This window comes from Hippopotamus amphibius, chromosome 10 (genome assembly GCF_030028045.1).
Source record: "Hippopotamus amphibius kiboko isolate mHipAmp2 chromosome 10, mHipAmp2.hap2, whole genome shotgun sequence".
Classification (NCBI taxonomy): domain Eukaryota; kingdom Metazoa; phylum Chordata; class Mammalia; order Artiodactyla; family Hippopotamidae; genus Hippopotamus; species Hippopotamus amphibius.
The window spans coordinates 49,858,444-49,876,654 of NC_080195.1; the positions used below are offsets into that span (position 1 = coordinate 49,858,444).

Here is an 18,211-nt window from a genome sequence, read left to right on the forward strand (position 1 = left end):
GGTGATGGTGGCCTCATAGAACGAATTTGGGGGTGTTCCTCTCTCTGCAATTTTTTGGAAGAGTTTGAGAAGAATAGGTGTTAGCTCTTCTCTAAATGTTTGATAGAATTCACCTGTGAAGCCATCTGGTCATGGACTTCTGTTTATTGGAAGATTTTTTATTACAGTTTCAATTTCATTAATTGTGATAGGTCTGTTTATATTTTCTAATTCTTCCTGATTCAGTCTTGGAAAATTGTACCTTTGCAAGAATTTGTCCATTTCTTCAAGGTTGTCCATTTTATTGGCATACAGTTGTTTATAGTAGTCTCTTATAATCCTTTGTATTTCTGCAGTGTCAGTTGTGATTTCTCCTTTTTCATTTCTAATTTTATTGATTTGTGTCCTTTCCCTTTTTTTCTTGATGAGTCTGGCTTGAGGTTTATCAATTTTGTTTATCTTCTCAAAGAACCAACTTTTAGTTTTATTGATTTTTGCTATTGTTTTCTTCATTTCTATTTCATTTATTTCCACTCTGATCTTTATGATTTCTTTCCTTCTACTGATTTTGGGTTTTCTTTGTTCTTCTTTCTCTAGTTGTTTCAGGTGTATGGCTAGATTGTTTACTTGAAGTTTTTTTTTTTTTTTTCTTTTGGCACACGGGCTTAGTTGCTCCGCAGCATGTGGGATCTTCCTGGAGCTGGGATCAAACCCGTGACCTCTGCATTGGCAGGCGGATTCTTAACCACTGCGCCACCTAGGAAGCCCCTTACTTGAAGTTTTTCTTGTTTCTTAAGGTGAGATTGAATTGCTATAAACTTCCCTCTTAGAACTGCTTTTGCTGTGTCCCATTGGTTTTGGATCATCGTGTTTGCATTGTCATTTATTTCTATGTATTTTTAAATTCCTTCTTTGATTTCTTCAGTGATCACTTAGTAATTTAGTAGTGCATTGTTTAGCCTCCCTGTATTTGTGTTTTTTACAGTTTTTTTCTTGTAGTTGATTTCTAATCTCATAGTGTTGTGGTCAGAAAAGATGCTTGATATGATTTCAGTTTTCTTGAATTTTCCAAGACTTGATTTGTGACCCAAGATGTGATCTATCCTGGAGAATATTCCATGTGCACTTGAGAAGAAAGTGTATTCTGCCACTTTTGAGTGGAATGTCCTATAAATATCAATTAAATCTATCCAGTCTGTTGTGTCATTTAAAGCTTGTCTTTCCTTGTTTATTTTGTTTGGATGATCTGTCCATTGGTGTAAGTGGGGTGTTAAAGTCCCCTACTATTATCGTGTTACTGTCGATTTCTGCTTTTATGGCTGTTAGCATTTGCCTTATGTACCGAGGTGCTCCTATGTTCGGTGCATAAATATTTACAAGTGTTTTATCTTCTTCTTGGATTGATCCTTTGATCAGTATGTAGTTTCCTTCCTTATCTCTTGTAACAGTTTTTATTTTAAAGTCTATTTTATCTGCTATGAGTATTGCTACTCCAGCTTTCTTTTGATGTCCATTTGCATGTAATATCGTTTCCATCCCTTCACTTTCAGTCTGTATGTGTCCCTAGATCTGAAGTGGGTCTCTTGTAGACAACCTATGTGTGGGTCTTGTTTTTGTATCCATTCAGCCAATCTGTGTCTTTTGATTGGAGCATTTAATCCATTTACTTTCAGTGTTACTGTTGATATGTATGTTCCTATTACCATTTTCTTAATTGTGTTGGGTTTGTTTTTGTGGGTCTTCTTCTTCTCTTGTGTTTCCCTCATAGAGAATTTCCTTTAGCATTTGTTGTAAAGCTGCTTTGGTGGTAAAAATTAGCATTACCAAAATTTTACTCCTAATTATTTTTCTTTCATCAAATATGATTGTTTCCTAATCTTTCCTGTTCTGAAAATGGCACCATCACATGTTCAGGTGATCAATTTTTTATTTCCTATCCCCACATAAATTGTAATCAGAGAAGTTCTGTGGCTCTGCTTTTGCTTGTCTGTAAAACTTGATTTCTCTGTCAAATCTGAATGAGATCCTTGCTGGGTAGAGTAATCTTGGTTGTAGGTTTTTCCCTTTCATCACTTTTAAGTATATCTTGCTATTCCCTTCTGGCCTGTAGAGTTTCTACAGAAAAATCAGCTGATAATGTTATAGGGTTTCCTTTGTATGTTATTTTTTGCTTTTCCCTTGTTGCTTTTAATATTTTTTCTTTGAATTTAATTTTTGTTAATCTGACTAATATGTGTTTTGGTGTGTTTCTTCTAGGGTTAATCCTGTATGGGACTCTTTGTGCTTCCTGGACTTGGGATGCTATTTCTTTTCCCATGTTAGGGACGATTTCCACTATAATCTCTTTGAATATTTTCTCAGACCCTTTCTTTTTCTCTTCTTCTTCTGGGACCCCTATAATTCGAATGTTAGTATGTTTAGTGTTGTCCCAGAGGTCTCTAAGACTGTCCTCAATTCTTTTCATTCTTTTTTCTTTATTCTCTTCCTTGGCATTTATTTCCATCATTCTATCTTCCATCTCACTTATTCGTTCTTCTGCCTCAGTTATTCTGTAATTGATACTTTCCAGTGTATTTTTCATTTCAGTTATTGTGTTGTTTATCTCTGATTGTTTGTTCTTTAGTTCTTCTAGATCTTTGTTAAACATTTCTTGTATTTTATCAGTTCTATTTCTGAGATTCTGGATCATCTTTACTATCATTACTCTGAATTCTTTTTCAGCTAGGTTGCCTATTTCCTCTTCATTTATTTGGTCTTGTGTGTTTTTACCTTGTTCCTTCATCTGTGACATATTTTTTTGTCATCTCATTTTTCCCCCTCCTTTGGATGGGCTGGATTGTGTAGGAACACACTGGGTGTTTGGCCTGAGGTTTCAAGCGCTGGAGTTTGTAAGCTGTTGAGTATAGCTGGGTCTTGGTGCTGAGGTGAGAACCTCTGGGAGACCTCACTCTGATGAATATTCCCTGGGGTCTGGGGTTCCCTGTTAGTCCAATGTTTTGGACTCAGAACTCCCACCTCAGGCGCTCAGGCCTGACCCTGGGTTTGTGAATCAAGATCCCACAAGACCTGTGAAGCAGGAAAAGGAAAAAAATAAATGCAGGAGAACAGCAAAACAATAGCAAGATAAAAAATACAATAAGAATAGGAAACTAACAGATGTGTTAGAAAAAACTTTAAAAAATAGATGAAGCAACAACTGGAAGGCAAAACAACTGCAATAGCTGAAATGAGGAGGTGTGAAAAAGAAAAAAGGAAGAAAGAAAAAAGAAAAAAGAAAAGGAGAAAAAAGCCAGAAAAGGCCTTGGCTGTGGGGGCAGGGCTTAGGCAAAGGGGGGGAGGGGTTAGGCAATGGGCGGGGCCTATGTGTGGGAAAGGCCCTGGGGGTGGTGGGGAATGGGGCTTAGGCCCAATGAGGCAGAGGGGCCCAGGAATGCACAGGGCACAGGACCAGGTCCAGGTACCCAGCAGGCTCCCTGGGCCTGAGTTGGTGGGAGAAGTGCTAGGCACTTCCCCCAGTCCTCCGATCTCGGAGGGTCCCTCCCCTTTGGCCTCTCTTCTTCCCCACCCCCTCCCTCCTATTCCCCTAGGACCCTCACAGCTGGAGGGGGCACTGGAAGGCAGGAGACCAGACTCTGATGCCCAACAGGCTTTCCAGGGCCAACTAGGGAAACGCCTGCTGCACTTCCACAAATCTCCGAGTCTCAGAGGGTCCCTGTCCGCCTCTCTTCCTCCCCGCCCACCCCTCCAACCTCCTCCCCCCACCCCCACACTTGCCTAGGTCCCAAGCAGCTGGAGGAGGCTCTGGAGTGTGAAAGACCAGGTCTGTGAGCCTAGCAGTCTTCCCAGGGCTAGTGGGCAGGGGAAGTACTTTCCCTGCCTCCCTTGATTCTCCAATCCCAGAGGGCCCCCTCCCCTGCCTGCCTCTCTTCTCCTCTGCTTTCCTCCTACACCCCAGGACCAGTGAGACCTAGGGGGCCCTTGGAGGACCGAAGATCAGGCCTGGGGGCAGAACAGGCCTCCCAGTGCCAAGTGAGTAGGGAGATTTTCCGCAGCATCTCCCCTGATCCTCTGGTCCTGCAAGGTCCCCTCCACCACTGTCTGTCTCTCTTCCTCTTCCACTCTCCTCCCTCCCTCCCAGGTCTTTAGGACCCACACAGCCAAAGAGGACCCCAGAAAATGAGGGACCAGACTTGGAAGCCCAGTAGGCCCGCCGGGCCCAAGTGGGCAGGGGAAAGGCCCTCCACACCTCCCCTGGTCCTCTGATCCTGGAACATCCCACCACTGGTCTGCCTCTCTTCCTCTTCCCCTGCCACACTCCTGTGCCCCCCGGGACCAGTGCGTCTGGGAGGGGTCCCTGGAGACCGGGCCCGGGAGCCCGGTAGGCTTCCCGGGCAAGTGGGCAGTGGAAATGCCTTCCGCTCCTCCCCTATTCTCTGATCCCAGAGGGTCCCTCCCCGCTTCCGCCTCTCTTCTTCTCCCTGCACCGCTTCTCTCCTACACCCCTATGACCAGTGGCCCGGAGGGGCCCTTGGGAGGTGGAGGACCCGCCCAGAAGGAATACCCGGGGGCTCCTCCCGTATTCTTCTGGTCTTGGGAAGTCCCTTCCCACCCCCACTGTTTGCCTCTCTTCCTCTTCCCGCTTTTCCCTCCCTCCTACTTCCCTGGGAGCCGTGCCAGAGGGGGCCCCAGAGAGTGAAGGACCAGGCCTGGAAGCCCAGTCGGCTTTCCTGGCAGAGAGGGCAGGGGAATTGCCTCTTGCCTCCCCTCCCTCGATCTCAAAGCCCCCCCCCCCCCACCTCTCCACCTCTTCACTCCTCCTCCCTTCCTCCTGCACCCCGGGACCCAGGCGGCCCAAAGCGGGCCTCGGAGGGTGGAGGACTCTGCTGGGGAGCCCAGCAGGCCTCCTGGCCACCGGGGCGGGAGAAACCCAGATGCTGTCCCCGATCCCCCCAGACCCCGGGGGTCTCTCCAGGAGGGAACCTCCCCCTCACCCAGCCACCCCCCAGGGGCGCCGGTCCTGTCCGGCTTCCACTTCTCAACCCCCTGACTTTCCCCACATCCTACCTGGTGGCTCCGGGGATCCTCTGGTCTCCTTGGGCCTCAGGTTCCCCACCAGCCTCCGGCAGCTGATCTAGCTGTAGGGAGCTGCGAACTCCGTGTCTTCCCACGCCGCCACCTCGGCCCCACCCCTGAGGCCTTTGAGAACGGCCATGGTAGGAGATGGCTCCTCCTTGATTCACGGTCTTTATTAAGCAGCACAGAACTCCTCGGTGCATTGTCATGCGCTGAGGATGCAGCAGCGAATCCAGGGCACCTGGTCCCTGCTCCGGTGGAGTCAGTGGTCTGAACCTTAAGCTTCATTAGAGAGGGCATCGTTTTAAGTAGCTGCTTTCCGTGTGTTCTGATTGGGAAATAAGCCAAAGAAATGCAATTGCAGAAACATTACCAGAAAAGACCTTGGTTCTCCCTGTGATATCCTGCCGTGTAGGTACCATGTGTTACCGTAGGAACAGAGGTGAGTGAGTAAGACACCTCTGTGCCCTGAGAGGGCATATGTACAGTTAGAGTGCAGGCAGGCCCGCAGGTGGCTGTGACACATATTGGCAGAACGAACATGCCCTTGAGGAAGGTTTCAGAGAGCCGTGGAACTGAAAGTAGAAGAGAGAATGTTCCTGTTGGAAAGGTTAGGGAAGAGTTCAGAAAGGAGCTGCGATTTGGGATGGGTTTTGAAGGGTGGGTGACTGTTCAAAAGACACAGGTGGGAGGAGCAGAGGGACCAACGTGAGCAGAGCCCTGGGAAAGCATGGGGTGTACAGAGGGCCCAGTGAATTGTCCATGTAAGCTGTGCATTGGAGACGGGGCTTAGTGGGAAAGGCAGGGTGGAGTCTGAGGGTCTTAATGCCCAGGCAAATAGTGTTTATTCTCGGTTCCTTCAGCATCAGAACCGAGAGGTTTTTGAACAGAAGATGACATGATGATTGACTGCCTTTTCTGATGAAGAAGGCAAGGATGCGTGTATATTACATTTCAAGCCTAGCAAAGCACGTTTTATGGAATGGTTATCACTATGGCTGTTCTTTGGGGGAAAAGAGCTGTAGTGCAGGGGTCTGGAGACCTGTGACCTGGTACCGGGTGCACCACTAATACAAGCCCACTGAGTGGCACCGAGCTTACCCTGGCTCCCTCTTCCACGTCTTTGAAAGTAAGATTAGACTGATGATCTCTTAAAGATCCTTCCAGCTCTAACATGCTAAGTGTACTAATGCCAAAATTTCCCCCCAACTAGTCGTAGGTCCAGTAGAAGGGAACAGCTTTGTCATCTCTAAGTCAAAATAAGACTTTGTACTTCCTAGTTTGAGAAGAGCAGTCAGCTATTTGGAAAGGTCATGTTTTGAAAGGACATGATAGCTGCTTTGGAACTGCCAGGGGTCACGAGAGGGCTTTAGGGCTTGTCTCAGAACTGGGTTCTTTTCTCTCTCTGCTTCCCCGTCTGCGTATTTCTGTCTGTGTGTCTCTTCCTTTTTCACACTCCTCGCTCCTTTGCCTCAGATGTCCTCCCTCTGTTGGCTCAGAGTATTGGTGTGTCTAGTGTTTTGTGAGTTAAGATTCATCACTTCCATTTTTCAAAAACTTTTAAAGTGACTGAAACATTTTGCCATGTTCTCTTTTTGGGAATCCCTGTGTTATACTACTTTTTAGTTGTGTGGCATCATTCGTGCATTTCTCTTCCTTAATGGATCAACTTAACAAATGTTCAACGTAAGGAATTCACAACCCAAACAGAGAAAAGTCTCGAAACTGTTTGGTGGCTAAAACCATGAGTGGTTACTCTGGATAAGATAAGATACAGAGATTTGAAAGGATGGAAGTTATTCCGGGTAGCTCTAGACTCAGGGATGGAAACGGTTTTATAAGGAGGCTGCCTTTGAGTTGAGATGAGAGAGCCTGATCTTACAAAGTAAATCCTTTCCCTGCAAAGGGGCTGCTCAGGGCATCACGAGACGCCCACCAGCTGCTGCCCTGCCTCTACCAGGTGTCTGCAGAGGAGATTCCAGCACCGAGTGAGCAATGGGCCAGGCGATCCCCGAGGTGGCTCCTGTGTTCCTTTATGGGTTGAATGAAAGTGAGTGAATGTGAGCACTTAGCTGCTGCCTTCTTACATGTTTTGTCTGAAGTTTGCAGTATTAACTTGTATCTTATCTTTTTAACTAGGAAAAGATGGCATCTCTTTCCTCCTGAAGATACTCCTTTCCTTTATCCAACTAGAATCCCTTATGAAGAATCCAGCGTGTTCAGCAAAATCAGTGTTGTCCATCCTGATTTAAAACGTTTTCCTCAGTTCCGGAAAGCTCGAAGACACATGGTTACACTGAGCCCAGGACAGGTAACGGGAGCTTTAAAACACGGGTGACCTGCCCATGGACACCTCAGCTATAACTTCTTTCAAGTTCTTATGCCACGTGCCTCCCTGCCAGTACAGATGACAGGGGTTCCTTCCCTGCTGCTCTGCTGTTGGAAGGGAGCGTCCCCAGCTCTAGGCTTCACACACACACACACACACACACACACACACACACACACACACACCCACCCACCCCCCTGCTTCACAGGTCACGGGAGGGAGATTGAGGGGCGGGAACACAGCGCCTCCTGCTGGTGAGGCAGAGAGTGGCCTGTGCAGGAAGAGCCGCACGCTCAGCTGTTTTTTGTTCAGGTTAAGAGCAGGTGTCAAGGCGTGAGTATTTAAGGGCTTCTGGAACATTTATTCACAGTTAATATCAGTTCATCCACATTAGAATCCAGACACACAAATGCAGGTTCTAATGCATCCAGTTCATTCGAATGCAATGAACTAAGAATGGTTTAAGGGTTTGGGTGTTTTTTGTTTTTAATGGAAGTATAGTTGATTTATAGTATTGTGTTAGTTTCAGGTGTACAGCAAAGTGATTCAGTTATATATATATTTTTTTCAGATTATTTTCCATTATAATTTATTACAAGATATTGAATATAGTTCCCTGTGCTGTACAGTAAATCCTTATTGCATACCCATTTTGTATATAGCAGTTTGTATCTGTCAGTCCCCTACCCCTAAGTTATCCCTTCCTCCATAACCAAACATGATAAGCATAAGTTTGTTTTCTATGTCTGTTTCTGTTTTGTATATAGGTTCATTTGTATCATTTTTTAATTCCACATGTAAATGATATCCTGTTTGTCCAGAATGATTTGCTTTGAAGCAAGAAAGACTGTTGCTTTTGTGACTGTCTCTGAAACATTTCCGAAGGTTTAGTCCTTAGTGCTGCTACCCAGTGGGGAAATCACCTTTACAACACTGGCATTTGCTGTCTGATATTTTAACATTTGCAAGATTTTCTTCGTCTCTTAAGGAGATTTTATTCCCTGGATTATCCCTCCTACCTGCCTGTGTTCCTTTCTTTGCTCCCTTCTCACTGGCTCTTCCTGCTTCCTTTACACTCGAGTGCTCCAGCTCGAAGAATTTGACTCAGTTTCCTCAACCCGTCAGTAGTCACTCCCCCATTCATTCACCTTTCCCCCTAGACCCCGACAACCACTTCTCTGTTTTCTTTCTGTGTAGATTTACCTGTTCTGGACATTTCACAGACGTGCAGCTGTACAATCCGTGGTCTTTTGTGTCTGGCTTCTTTCACATAGCATCATCTCCACACGCTCATCCGTGCTGAAGAGTGTTGTCAGCACTTCATTCTGTTTTATGGCTGAATATATTCCATTATGTGCATATCCATTTTATTTCTCCATTAAACAGTTGATGGATATTTGGGTTGTTTCCACTTGTTGGTTATGAATAATGGTGCTATAAACATTTGTGTCCAACCTTTTGTATGAGCATGTGTTTTCACTTCTCTTGGGTGTGTACATAGGAGTGGAATTGCTGGGTCATATGATAACTCCGTGTTTTTTAACTTTTTGGGGATTTGCCAGACTGTTTTCCACCGCAGCTGCACCATTTTACATTTCGACCAGCTATCTATGAGGGTTCTAATTTCTTCCCATCCTCAGCAACACTTATTTTCCATTATTAACTCTTATTATTATTATTATTATATTACCACAACTATTGCCATTCTAATGGGTGTGAAGTGGCTGCTAATTCTTTTTTTCTTCTATTTTAGTAGCCACGTTCAAATGAGTATTTCTGTCTGATATATAAGTTGTCCTTACATCACGTTCTTTCCTGAATCCACCATAAACTGGCTCTCTCTCTTACCACTTTACTGAAAGTATACTCTGTGATAAGACATTCATGAGCTCCTACTGACTAATCCAGTGGCTGAAGTGCCCAGTTCTCCTAAAAGGAGCTCTCTTCCTATCTCCACCTTGTCCATCGCAAGTGCCACTGTTTTCCTAAATCTGAAGCCCAAAAGCTTCAGATCATCTCCATCTGCTCTACCCAGCCTTCTACAGACTCTCATACTGACCCTAAACAAATGCAGTCCTTCTTGACTCTGCCCATTGCTTTTATTTGCTGTACCTTCCTATTTAAAATCTTAACATTTAATAATTGGACCATTATAAGAATCCTCTGTCCTTCCCAGACTTCCCTGTAATGTCACTGATTTAACCATGCCCCTACTCAGAACTCCTCAGCAACTCGTAAAGCCTACAGAATAAAATCCAGATTCTTTATTCTGAATTCAGGGCCCTCCACTGGCCCTCACCGGACTCTCCTACTGTATTCCCTGTAACTCCTTCTGCAGTTGTAAGACTGGCCTACTTGCTGTCCCTCGACAGTCCCACCTCCCTTGCCCACTTCTCCCTCCTGGCATGTCCTCATCCTCTCTTAGTCCTGATTCAAATCACACTTCCTCCATCCAGGTTGCCCCTGACCTCCATAGTTCATGCCTGTTTCTCCCACCTCTGAAGTTCTCTAGCACCAGTGTCCACTCCTCGGATTTACGCTTATGTAATGCCACTTTTCTATATATTATTTTTTCATTGGCCAGATTTTAGACTGTGAGAAGGCAGAAACTATGTCCTATATCTTTACCAGTGCCCTTTCTCAGAACTCATACAACTATCATGTGATGGAAAGGAGGAAAAGTTACAATCTCAGAATCCTTTACTAAGATTTGGATGCAGACAGAGAACATCCAGGATAAAGGAGAGTAGAGACTGGAGAAGCTGGTGATATCCTTTGTAGAACATGCAAACTTGTTAATTTTTTAAAAAGGAATAAAAGGATTGTGGGGGCTTTTTCTTGTTTCCTTTTCCTATTACAATATTACTATCAATTCATTTGAATTTTTTTTTCCCTAGCAGCTTCAATTAAGGTCTGATTCTGACCTAAAAATAAAAAGTCCTATTCTTGTGCTAACCATGTTTTGTTTGGTTTTCAGGTGCTGTTTGTCCCCAGACACTGGTGGCATTACGTGGAATCCATCGATCCTGTCACTGTCAGTATAAACTCATGGATTGAGCTGGTATTTTTTTTCTAATTAACATAATCTCCCTGCTTTTAAGATACACAACACCTGCCTATAGAACCTGCTGATTAGTTTTAACCAACACTCCAGGGTTACTTTGTTTTGCTGTGTTATAATTTATGTATCCTGTGCTCCGTTGATGGATGGTGAGGTTGGAAATAGGATTTTGTGACACACCATTCTCTTTCTTTTAAGGGCACACAACAGGCCCTGATGTTGGTGTGCCGGGTCTTCTCCCTTGACCCGTGTTGTTAGCAGAATCATGTTGGGCACGGCTGGATCTGCCACGTGTGTCCCATGTTGCCAGTCCCATTCCACACCATCTGGGCTGGAAACACCTGCTTCTTGGGTCAGGGTCCTCGTTCAGTGCTGACTTTCACATTTTCTCAGAGCAGTCTTTCAGTGCTAGGTTTTTATCATTTCATTTCTTCCAGAAGCCTTTCCCCTCCAGTTATGCTATGCGTAATCCTGGTTGCCTGCTCTACTTGACAGTTAGAATGGCTCAAGTCTGTCTCTTTCACCTGAGGCGTCATTGCATCTGTGTGCGCTTTAACCAGAGGCTTTGATTGCACCTGAGGCCCTGAATGCGTCTCTGCTCTCCTGGACCTAAAGCCTGGATTACATCTCTCTGCTCTCTTTGGCTGCCGCATCCTCCCCTCAGTCAGGCTTTCTTATCCGTTGGTCATGGGATGGGCTTTGGCACGGGCAGAACATAAGGAATCCTATTGTGTGGCTTAGGAAAGAGTTGTAAGCCTTGGGTGAGAGGTATAATGGGAGATCAGTAGACTGACAGTTAGTTAGAAATTCCTCTTAACTGATGGCCTTGCTTGGTCTCCCCCTTTCTGCTCCAGTATTCAGAATGTCCCTCTGAAAAGAAGCTGGTCAATTACAGAACTGAAGTCATCTGTTTTCTTTTTCTCAGAGATCACATCTTTATGTTGCCTGTAGTCCAGTGTCTGAAATCCTTTAATAATATGTATTTGTCTAGTTTTCTAGTTGTTTAGAGTAGGAAAGTAATTAAATTACTATGACTCTTATCACAGCCAGAAGTGAACATCTCAGTTCAATCATTTTTGTGCCCATTATCTGAATTATATTATTAATGTTTACATTTTTTTTAAAAGATAAGATGTTTGTCTCTGAGGGTAGTCAACATATTATTCTTTAGCTCATGGTCTTATACATATTCAATAAAAAATACTATACATGAAAAAAAAGAAAACAGATAACTTCAGTCCTATAATTGACGAGCTTCTTTTCAGAGGGACATTTAGCCAGGCTGTTTTCCAAAGCAGCTGTACCATTTAGATTCCCACCAGCAATGTGTGAAGATTCTGATTTCCCCATATCCTCACCAACATTTGTTGTTATCTGTCTTTTTCATTATAGCCTTCCTAGTGTGAAGTCGTATCTCATCCTGGGGATTTACTTTTTTTTTGTAATTTAATATTATGTTTCTAAAATTCATCTGTGTTGTCACATGTAGCTGGTCATTCATTTTCACTGTGGTATAATATCCTCTTGTGTTAATGTGCCACAATTTATTTTATTTTATTTTATTATTTATTTATTTATTTATTTTCCTGCGTTGGGTCTTTGTTGCTGCACAAGGGCTTTCTCTAGTTGTGGCGAGTCGGGGCTACTCTTCATTGCAATGTGCGGGCTTCTCAGTACGGTGGTTTCTCTTGTTGCAGAGCATGGGCTCTAGGCACGCAGGCTTCAGTAGTTGCAGCACACGGGCTCAGTATTTGTGGCACCTGGGCTCTAGGGCACACAGGATGAGTACTTGTGACAGACAGGCTTAGTTGCTCCGTGGCATGTGGGATCTTCCTGGACCAGCGATAAAACCATGTCCCCAGCATTGGCAGACAGATTCTTAACCATTGCGCCACCAGGGAAGTCCCCACCGCAATTTATTGACTCATTTTTCTGTTGATGGATAGTTGGGTTGTTTCCAGTTTTTTTGCGTTCATAAATAGAATATTCTTGTACACACGTGCAAGAGTTTCTCTAGAGAATACGTATATATCTAGGAGTGAAATTGCTGGTCTGTAGGGCATGCAGTACTCAAGTTTATAAAATAATGCGAACATGTTTTACAAATGTCTCTGTAAGTTTGCACTCCCACCATCAGTGTATAAGATTTCTGTCAAGCACATTTCTACACCATTTGGAATTATCAGACTTCTTTTGCCAGTTTCATGAGTTTCTCGATTTGCATTTCCCTGATTATTAATGAGGCTAAGCTTATTTTCTTGTGTTTTTAGCCACATAATTGTTCTTTTTTTGACATGCTTGTCTTCATGTCTTTTGCCCATTTAAAAAACATTGGGTCATTTGTCTTATTGATGTGTGCAGATTCTTTATCTATTGTACATATTCATCTCAGTTATATATGTTACAGACATCTGGCTTGTTTTTTCCTTTGTGGTGTCTTTTGATGAACACAGGTTATTGATTTTAATGTAATTTATCACTGGGAATTCCCTGGCAGTCCAGTTGTTAGAACTCTGCGCTTTCATCGCCGAGGGCCTGGGTTCAGTCCCTGGTTAGGGAACTAAGATCGCACAAGCCACACAGCGTGGCCAAAAAAAAAAATTGCCCCTAAAAAACAAACAACAACAACAACAAAAATATATATATAGTTTTATATATATGTATATAATATATATACACATAAAATGTAGGGACTTCCCTGGTGGTGCAGTGGATAAGACTCTGAGCTCCCAGTGCAGGCGGCCCGGGTTTGATCCCTGGTCAGATCCCTGGTCAGGGAACTAGATCCCACATGCATGCCGCAACTGCATGCCACAACTAAGGAGCCTGTGTGCTGCAACTAAGGAGCCGATGAACCACAATTCAGGAGCCCATCTGCTGCAACTAAGACCCAGGGCAACCTAAATAAATAAATAAATAAATAAATTTTTTTAATTTATTTATTATTTTTTGGGGGGTACACCAAGTTCAATCATCTGTTTTTATACACATATCCCCGTATTCCCTCCCTTCCTTGACTCCCCCCCTCCTCGAGTCCCCCCCACCCTCCCCGCCCCAGTCCTCTAAGGCATCTTCCATCCTCGAGTTGGACTCCCTTTGTTATACAACAACTTCCCACTGACTATCTATTTTACAGTTGGTAGTATATATATGTCTAAGACCCAGGGCAACCTAAATAAATAAATAAATAAATAAATATTTTTAAAAATTAAAAAAAAATTTTTTAATGCAATTTATCATTGATGCCATAGTTTATACTTATTGTCCCTTCAAAAAAAAACCATATTTAGATATTTGGTCATCTCATTCTTGTGGCCAGGAATGTTTATTATAATCTTTTCCCTTTCCTCAAAAAATTAGCTTATCAGAATAATCCTCTACAGGAATTATTCCTTTGGCTGTAATACTTTTTTTTTTGTTTAAACATGTCCAAGAATGGAAAATATTGGGGGAAAAAAATCACAAGGTGGTTCATACTTAAGGCCTGCATCTTATAGACAGGATACATGCTTAGATTTGGTTGGTGAAATATTCTGCAGCCCTTCTAGATGGCAGAGGGTAGTGAATACATGAAAATTGTGATCTGCCAACAACATACCCCTTCAGTAACAACGCGTATGTTAATGAGAGAACAGAACACACAATTAGGAGACTCTACTCTGTTCTAAGCAATGAGACACAGAGACAAATGAAAAAAATGTGTCTTTTTTTACCTTGCTTTAGGAAGAGGACCACCAAGCCCGGGTGGAAGAAGCAATCACCCGCATGCTTGTGTGTGCCCTGAAAACTGCAGAGAATCCACATGATACCAGAGCTTGGTTAAACCCAACTGAGGTAGGTCCCTTCAGGTTTTCATCATGGCAGTTCGTATCCTGTGATAAACCAGTCCTGGCTAGAACATTTGTTTTCCAATTTATGTAAGTGCACATCACCATTTTAAAGAGGTTTTCTTTTTCCTTAGGTTGAGGAAACATCCCATGAAGTCAATTGTCGCTACTTAAATGGAGCTGTTTCGGCTTTTTTTGATCATTATGGAACATCTAAGGTAGTAGAAACCCAAGCGCTGAGAACAAACGGAGAGGACATGATAAAGGAAGAATTAAATGTGCACCGCCACATGGAGGTAGAACAAACTGGTAGCCACAACTTAACCTTGGGAACTGTAAAACAGGAGGCAGCAAGTCCCTTTGGTCCTGATCTGGTTCCTGTAATGCCGAGTTCCCAAGAACCACCCTTAGAAAGAGGGAGTGTGTTTGAAAGTGATGGTGAAGACTTTGTTGGCAAAAATCGAAAACGCTTTGGAAAACTGCATTATACCAAGAGGCAACGAATGATGTGTGAAAGTGAGAATGCAGCTGTGGAACAGGTTGCTTCGGATAGTACTGTCGCCCCTCCCCAAACACTGATTTCTACAGATGACTTGCTGGACTGCTTGGTGAATCCACAGGTAACCAGGATAGTGGCACAACTTTTGCTTCAAGGAAGAAGTTTGCGACTCTAATAGAAAATGACTTTTCAAATAATATTTTAGGAATATTTTTTAAATATTATAATTTTTAAATAAAAGATGAAACAGCAAGAGGTGCGTGGCATATGCTTGTAAATGTACCGTTCTCACCGAGTCACCTTTTAATCTCTTGCCATCGTCTCGTGTACACATTGCTCTTCGTGTTGGTAGGCCTTTCTTCAGTGCTGTTGCCTTCCTCGCCCATCTCATCCGTCAGCCACTCTCAAATGTAAGCCCCTAGTGTTCTCAGCAAGAAGTAGTCTCTCCATCAGCCTCAAGCACAGGTCAGCCTGCTGCTTAATTTTGTAAGTAAGGTTGTATTGGAACACAGCCATGCCATTCACTTACATAGTGTCTGCAGTGGCTTTAGGGTTGCGGTGGCTTTAGGGTTGCGGTGGCAGAGTTGAGCAGCGACAGAGGCAGTATGGCTCACAAAGCTGAAAATATTTTAAAAAGTTTGCTAACTCCTGATCTCATGCATCCATTGGGTGAATTCTCACCTTTTTGGGGCAGGGGGCAGTTGTTGATTTCAGCAGATATTACTGACTCTGTCATAAGGTAATGTGGGAAGATTTATGATTGTTTTAAGTTGCTGATCTCTTAATTCAAATGCAGGCTGATTCTAGCCTTGATCTGAAGTGTTCACACTTCTCACATCTGTAGAATTCTCACTAGTTAACCCCTGTGATCCAGAATACTCTTCAGGAGAAAAGTAGGTGGGGATCCAACATGAGGCCTCCTTGGGGAAGGAACTGGGATGTCTAGGAACACCAGCCCTGGCTAAAGAAAAGGACAAAATGCTACGGACTCCTGAAACTAATTAAAAAGCTGGGCTTAGTGAACTTGATCCCACTCTCATTAGATTTGCAGTATGTGGGGATAATTATTACTGTTACTGTCTAAATAAGAATTTAAAAATTATAAAACATATTGACCTCAGTAACCATTCATGAAAAAAACACATAACAGAAAAGATACACATAGTCACCTTCTAAGAAGAATTGACTACTGGCTCCATCCTTCTCTGTCTTCAAACTGACAGTATCAGTAAATCCCAAGAGAGTAGGTGCTTTCTGGGAGAAAGGAGGAAGGGAGGTGAACATGCCCGGAAAAAGAAGGGTCTGTAGAAAAGACCCTTCTGTAACACCACCATCTGACTACCATATATTTACCCATTTATCTGATTACTGTCTCTGTCCCCCAGCAAGAATGTCACTGCATGAGGGTTTGGGCCTTGTTTTGATTATTGTGTTGTGTTGGCCAAAAAGTTCCTTTGGTTTTTAAGAATAAAAGATACATTTTTCATTTTCACCAAGAACTTTATTGAACAAGGTAGACACCATTTTGTTCCACTACCTTCTGCCATTTTCCAGGCAACTTCATAGTTCCATCTTCCCAAAACTTTTTATCTTTTTGAGCAAAGAACTGTTCCAGTTGCCTGTTACAGTCATCCAGGGAATTGAAATTTTTTCCACTAAGAGAATTTTGTAAAGACTGCAATAAGTGGAAATCTGAAGGTGCAATACCTGGTGAATATGGTGGATAAATCAGAACTTCCCAGCCACGCTGTAACAGTTTTTTGCCTGGTCATCAGAGAAACATGCGGTCTTGCGTTATCCTGATGGAAGATTATGTGTTTTCTGTTGACTAATTTCAGATGCTTCATTGAATGCTGCTTTCAGTTGCTCTGATTGGGAGCAGTACTTGGAATTAATCATGTGGTTTTCTGGAAGGAGCTCATACTAGAGGACTCCCTTCCAATCCCACTTTATACGTAACATCACCTTCTTTGGATAGACTGGCTTTTGGTGTGGTTGGTGGTGGTTCATTTCACTTGCCCCACGATTTCTTCTGTTCCACATTATTGTACAGTATCCTCTTCTCATCACCCATCACAATTTGTTTTAAAAACGGAACGTTTTCATTACGTTTAAGTAGAGAATCACATGGGGAAATATGGTCAAGAAGGTTTTTTTTTGCTTAACTTATGTGGAACCCAAACATCAAAGTGATTCACATAACCAAGCTGGTGCAGATGATTTTCGATGCTTAATTTGGATATTTTGTGTATGTCTATCTCCCACGTGGTATAACGTTGTCAATTAATGTCTCAATTTAATTGCTGACAACTTCAACTGGTCTACGCAACCGTAGAGCATCTTTCAGTGAGCAATCTCCAGCATGAAACGTCGCAAACCACTTTTGATGCATTTGATCAGTCACAGCACCTTCTCCATACACGGCACAAATCTTTTTGTGCATTTCAGTTGCATTTTTACCTTTCTTGAAATAATGCAGCATATGCCAAAAATGTTGCTTTTATTCTTACATCTTCAATATTAAAATGAATATTAAATGGCTGTACAAAAATTCAACTTTAGTTTTTTTTTAATGCATGCTGAATGAAAGCTGTCATAATACAGTCTAACAATTTGTTTCAAATGAAGTTAAAGACAACTAAGTGCTACTAGTAGAGCCATCTTACAGAAAAAACCGAACAAACCTTTTGGCCCCCATGATGTATTTGCAGAGTCTAGATCAGTGCCCAGCACATGGTAGGTGCTCCTTAAACATTTGAGTGGGTTTTTAAAAAAAGAGATGTCTGTTATCTGTGGTAGGTATATCCCTATTGCAGAGATAGACATTTGTCTTCAGATGTGTATTTTTTTACATCTGCACTCACTGAGAGCTCCCCCAAACCCTCCCTTACACAGAATTCCCTCACCCCCTCCCTCACTCAGGGTTCCCTCCCCCTCTCCCTCCCCCTCTCCCTCCCCCAGGGTTCCCTCACACCCTCCCTCCCAGATATTTTATTATCTTTGCTACTACTTTGATGGTTGTTTTACAAGTCGTAGATTGTGACCCATTAGCAAGTCATAAAATCAATTTAGTGGGTGAGACCAGCATTTTTTTTAAAAATGGAGCAGAATACATAATTTCAGTGAATTCAATAGTAAATGTAAATATTAATTTGTGAAACTGTCCGGGAAAAATTTGTTTCAGGGTAAATATATTTCACAAAACTTCTCAAGTTATATCTGCATGTGTACTGGGCCTAATATAAGATGTATTTCTCTTAGCGTAGGTTGGGGTCAGAAAGTTTGAAAGCTGTTCTAAGGCACAGTATTGATTTCAGTTAGAGGCAATAGTCTTTGGCATGCAGAGACCTGGGTAGAGAGCTAAGATATTGACATGAATGCATTCGAAATGTAAATGGGTGTTGGGAGATAACTCCCTAATTTTATAGAGATAGAGATTATGA

At 43.0% G+C, this 18,211-nt stretch overlaps 1 protein-coding gene across 14 annotated transcripts in view; it reads left to right on the forward strand.

Annotated features, from left to right (window-relative positions):
- HSPBAP1 (HSPB1 associated protein 1) overlaps window positions 1-15,278 on the forward strand; it is a 65,629-nt gene extending 50,351 nt beyond the window's left edge. For 11 of the 14 annotated variants that reach the window (XM_057697779.1, XM_057697773.1, XM_057697772.1 and 8 more), the window contains 4 exons: window positions 7,192-7,363; window positions 10,359-10,442; window positions 14,166-14,276; window positions 14,404-15,266. In XM_057697779.1, the coding sequence (XP_057553762.1) occupies window positions 7,192-7,363; window positions 10,359-10,442; window positions 14,166-14,276; window positions 14,404-14,943 (907 nt within the window). In that variant the 3' untranslated portion in view covers window positions 14,944-15,266. Of the gene's footprint in view, window positions 1-7,191; window positions 7,364-10,358; window positions 10,443-14,165; window positions 14,277-14,403 lie in introns of all 14 variants that reach the window. The other 3 variants (XM_057697776.1, XM_057697774.1, XM_057697775.1) reach the window with 3 other exon arrangements.
- Window positions 15,279-18,211: the final 2,933 nt, after the last annotated feature.